General features: G+C 54.1%; 2 protein-coding genes across 2 annotated transcripts in view; one reads left to right on the forward strand and one right to left on the reverse strand.

Moving 5' to 3' along the window:
- The window catches only part of SLC12A3 (solute carrier family 12 member 3), a 10420-nt gene extending 10288 nt beyond the window's left edge, over positions 1-132 (forward strand). Inside the window, 1 exon segment of the mRNA XM_009643311.1 lies at positions 1-132. This exon segment is cut by the window's left edge and continues 1 nt beyond it. Coding sequence (XP_009641606.1) covers positions 1-132 — 132 coding nt within the window.
- A 762-nt stretch (positions 133-894) lies between these two features.
- TMEM170A (transmembrane protein 170A) lies at positions 895-4972 on the reverse strand. Its single transcript, XM_009643258.2, has 2 exons — positions 4767-4972; positions 895-4171 (listed from the first exon to the last, which is right to left on the reverse strand). The coding sequence occupies exons 1-2, from the start codon at positions 4933-4935 to the stop codon at positions 4041-4043; spliced, it is 300 nt and encodes a 99-aa protein (XP_009641553.1). The 5' UTR covers positions 4936-4972; the 3' UTR covers positions 895-4040.
- Between the last annotated feature and the right edge of the window lie 9 nt (positions 4973-4981).

Consider the following 4981-nt stretch of genomic DNA (forward strand, 5'->3'; position numbering starts at 1 on the left):
GTCGGCAGGAAGGGTCGCTGCCCCAGCTCCCTCTACATGGCCTGGCTCGAGACCCTCTCACAGGACCTGAGACCCCCCGTCATCCTCACCCGCGGAAACCAAGAGAACGTGCTGACCTTTTACTGCCAATAAAGCCTCCTGGGTCCCTGCCACCTCGGGATGTGAATTCTTCAGGCCAGTTTCGATCTCTGAGCACACTCGGCTGGGGGGCTGGGGGGGCAGCAGCGAAGCCACGTGGTCACCAGCCCTCAGGGAACGGCCACCATGCACAGCTGCCACCTTCCTAGGAACTCATTTTGCCGATCTCCACCAATGCAGAGTGCATAGAGATATAAAATAAGGCAGGCCCCATAGCGCAGGTGGGGCTCCAGCCCTGGGTTTGGCTGGAGCCATGCAGATGAGGCGCAGGGTCCCAGGCTGAACCGTGCCCCGTGCCGAGAGCAGCAAGGGGAGACCAGGACTCCCTCGCCTGCTCCCCCCGGAGAGCCCAAACAGCGCTAATGGTCCCGGCAAAGCCACCATCCTGGGGCAGGAACCGCCCCAGGGGGACAGGAGCGGGCCAGCACCAAGCCCAGGGGCTGCGGGGAACCTGCCCATCCGCTCAGGGATGGGGACTCCCAGCCACCAAACAGGCTGAGCCCATCCCCAAGAGCCGAGCAGCAGCGAGGTGTCACCTTGGGCTGCGGTGCCTGGCTGCAGGTGCACGTCCAGCTCCTAATCGAGACAAAATTAACCACCAGAACCTTAATCACCATAAGCAGGACATGCCCTGGCGCAATGTCCCCGAGGCAGGAGCAAGGCTCATTTCCAAAAGCACAACCCAGGCCCCCTCATCGCCCTGCAGGAGAAACACACAACTCTGTTCACCTCGATCTTTACAGAATTTACTGATAATCATCATCAGGATTAGAACTGTCAGTAGAAAAATAAAATTTACAGAGTTTTCTATCATACAAAGATTTGTTCACAACAGCCGCGGTCGTTAGCGAGTTAGGAAGCTGGGCGGCATCTAAACGTTCGCACACAGGCAGCAGGGCCACGAGTCTCAGCTCGAGCAGCGATGTTTCTCCAGGGCAGGCGGCTTCTCTGCGAGGTGTTTCCTTGGCCGACACTCTTGGCTGGGCTCCCTGGCCAGGGGGTCGCAGCGCTGCCCAGCCTGGGACACCTCGGCAGTGACGTGGTCACAAGCTTTTTGCAGCTTTTGGTGAGTTTGACCGAGCGAAGTTTACCAACACCTGCTGAAAACGGAAGGAATTCCTCCGCTCGCCTCGCCTGGGGTAGGGAACACCAAGGGAAGACCAAACCGATGTGATGAGACGGGAGGAAACCAAAGGGGAGGAAACCACTGGCAACGACCGATCCGGTGCATCAACTCGAAACTACTCCTCCTTCCCATTTGGATCTGGTTATACTGGAGAGGGAGGTTGGGAAGGCAGCTGGGGGAGCGGTGGATGCTCTGCGGGTACCGAGGCGACACAAAGAACTCTCCCCCAGTGCTAATACCCGTCAGGACAAGTCAGCAGCTGATTGTTCACCTTTCATTCAAGAATTCCCTGAAAATTTCATGATGCCTGGGCAAAGGGAGGCACCACTGGCTCCAACTACTCAATTTCCGAAGAGCAGCCGAGCTGCCAACTCTTGAAGTGAAGCAGATCCCCCCCACCCCGCCCCCAAAACAGACTGGGAGATCACAATGGGTAGAAAACAGAAGGGTTTCAGTTTGCCCAGCACCAAGGGATTTTATCAAGCAACTTTTTTTTTTTTTTCCATTTGTTCTGAGCTCTTAACAGCCCAGCCTTGTCCCCATCACCGCAGAGGAACCATCCTCGTGCCATAGCATGGGGCACACTGCTAAAGTGCTTTCCCCGCTGCCATCAGCTTAGTCCTTGCTACCAAGGGACGCCAGGCACCGGGGCAGGGGGAAAGGGGAGCACAGCGGCTGCCCAGGACACTGGTTTCTAGCATCACCTGAAAGGTAAGGCCAGACCTGCCCAGTCCAAGTCCCACAAGGGACTTTTAATCCATCCAGGAAAATGCAGGATAACTCACGTGAATTAAACCAGGCACTCCAGGCACGCGCTGTGTATGCAGCCATTTGAAACAAGAAGCGGGAAGGGGGAAAGGACATCTAGAGAGATTGTAATTCCTGCTTTTTCACTGGGGGCAGAAGCAAAGAGGGAAGGAGAGGCCAAATCTTCCGCCAGGGGATGTGGTGGTAGGAAGACTGGCTCTTTACAAGCAGCACAGCACATGGGGCACTCCAAAAATCCAGGGTTTAGTGTACCCCTTGGACCTCACTCACCTAAGGAGAAGAATTCACATTAAAATCATTCCTAAAACGCACAGCTTTGTGCCCTGAATTAACACAGGCTAAAATTTAGAGTAATCTCAGTAAGTAGCTCCTGACAAACACCTCTCCCCATCAGCTGTCACCAGAGCACCCCAGAGAAGTTAGCACAGAGAGAGAAATTCTTCATGATAAGCACATGGCCCTGTTGGAGGTTGTTTCAGCACAGAGGACACGGGGTTCGCGGAAGACAACCGGCCTTACGAAGCGTTGCGGGTCCAAGAGGAGAGCTGGTTTGGAAACCAAAGGAATTCAGCTGGGATGGGACAGATGGGACATGTGTCCTGGGAGGCTGGGCACAGACAGCGCCTTCCCTCGGCAGCCCACACGGCCGTCAGCTGGTAACAGACAAACAAGGACCACAGCAAAGCCGCGGGGCTGGCTACACCACCCAGCTGCATCCATGGGATTCAACCTCAGCTTCCCCAAGAGCCTCCCCAAAAAAACCAAGCTCCCAGAAAGCGCCCAGCTAGCGACCCACGAGCCCCGGCCACGTGGCGTGCCTCCAGGCAAGAGGGCAGATCTAAGAGTTAGTTAAAAGTCACTTAAAACAAACTCAAATAATTCATTAGAGACCACACTGCCTGCCAGTAAGGGTTGGTTTGGGGCTACATTTGCAAGGCTCATCCCTGATGGAGATGGGAATTGCCCAGGCTCCTCCCAGGACCCCTGCAGGCATCTTGCCTGCCGGCACGCTGCGGGCTGGATGCCAAAAACACAGCGCACTCCCCGCCTCTGCAGGGAAAACCCTGGGTCACAACAACCCAGCGCTGGCTGTGCCGTTCTCAGCAGCACAGTCACCGAAGCGTGCTGAATTTTCTGTAAGCCAGCCAGCAATGTTTACATGTCAGTGAAGACACCCAATTCCACCACAGCAGCGTAAAGACGTTCAGCAAGTAAAAGGAGAATGGAGAAGTTTAAAAATACAAGCCTCCTTCAGAGCCCGAGAAGCAACAGCGCACGTTCGCACACGCCCGTGGGATTTCTAGCATGGTCAGCAGAGCGTAGCGCCCCTTCAGCTGCACTTCGCCTCTCAGGCAGAAGGAACGCAGTGCCTGAAGAGCTTCACTGTACTAAAATTCACAGTGATCGCTTTTTACACTGGTTATTTCCCCTGCCACAGCTTTCATAGTCACAGCCTCGGCCACAAATTTGCACTTTCACCTGTCTAAACGGATTTTTCCTTTTGCCGCTCCAAAATTCACTATGACCGAGAGCCCAGTATTAGAAAGTTGGGGCCAGGAAGAAAACAAATTAAGTTTCTCACTTAAAAAAAATTCACATTAAAATAGTTTCAGGTTCACCGCAAACAAAGCAGCAAGAGATCAAACATTAAGTGAGTTCCGAAGACATCACAATGCCATGCAGTACTGTTTCTACCCCAGGACAGCCTGTATCGTATCTTAGTTACACCCTGCTGCTACAATTCACCACTGGGAAAAAGTTTGCGGGCCTCCTCCTCTGGAAGCCCTTTTCCTACCCTCCAGAGAAATAAAGTTTCACTTGGCACTTAATGTTACCAAAAAGTAACAAAATTCACAATTTTTAGCTTCACGGAGGCAGGAGCAGGCCTTCACGAATCCTTTAACCAGCGTCACAAGCTGCGCTCCCTTGTGGTTTGCTTCAGAGGTGGCGCAGGCAGCAGATCCTTTGCTCTTCCTTCAATTTGCGATCTCCAGTGCCTGAAGAAGGGCTAGAGAGTGGCTAAAATGCGCAGAAATGAAACCACCACCACGCAGAATGTCTGACCCACTCCTAAAATGAGGGCTTCAAAGGGAATCATTTTTTTCCCTGCAGCTCTATAAACTCCAGCAATGGCAGCACCTGTGGAGAGGAGAAAAAGCCAAAATGTGAGAGCGTGACCCTGTTGTACCACAGGGACAAAGGGGGAAGTCTCAGAGCATCTGAGTCTGGGGCAGAGAACAGGGGGCTCTGTGGGAGAGGGCCCTTGCACTGGCTGGAAGGGACACCATACAGGATTTACCAGGACAAACCTCAGCCAGTAACCAATGCATGCTGGTGGCAATGGGTAAACTGGTGGGGAAACTCCGCTTGAAGGTGTGGAGGTTGGGGCGGTTTTGGACATACTCTCGTCACAAGATTCTCTATGCCACAGCCCACAAGCTGCAAATATTGCCCAGTTTGGGGCACAGACACCAAATCTGTAAGTGGTTTTTCTCCAAGTGCTTGGAAAGCTGAAGCCCCCCCTGGCTCTGCACCTGACAGGCATGGTTGGTACCCAACAAAGGGCTCAATAGAGGGGACGGTCCAACACTTTCAAACATGGGGCAGGGGGGAATATAGCCAAAACATCCATCTCCTCTCTACCCCAGGGAACGCTGCGGTTTGGTGTGCTCCTGAAGGCAATCTGAGGTCGCTACAGAGCCACCCGGTCGGTATTTTAGAGCATCTACCATACTTGTTAGGATGCCGGCAGTAATGGGTCCCACGATGCCCATCAGCAGGAGGCTCACGGACATGAACCGGCCGTACTTGTGATGCCTGAGTGTGAAGAGCGCTAGCAGAGCGGCCGGGACGTGGAAGGAGAGGGAGGAGACGAGGGCCCACAGGAAGACGCCATACCACATCTCTGCGGAGAGAGGAGGGCAGGGAGGCAGGCTCGGGGCCCGCAGG

Source organism: Egretta garzetta, unplaced genomic scaffold, assembly GCF_000687185.1.
Source record: "Egretta garzetta isolate BGI_Z169 unplaced genomic scaffold, ASM68718v1 scaffold27, whole genome shotgun sequence".
NCBI lineage: Eukaryota > Metazoa > Chordata > Aves > Pelecaniformes > Ardeidae > Egretta > Egretta garzetta.

Bases quoted from the DNA above. Each gene is read 5' to 3' on its own strand.
- TMEM170A (XM_009643258.2), bottom strand. From the start codon at position 4,935: ATGTGGTATGGCGTCTTCCTGTGGGCCCTCGTCTCCTCCCTCTCCTTC. The intron at 4,172-4,766 runs GTATGGTAGATG...TCCTCTCCACAG, and splicing joins TACTGCCGGCATCCTAACAA to GTGCTGCCATTGCTGGAGTT.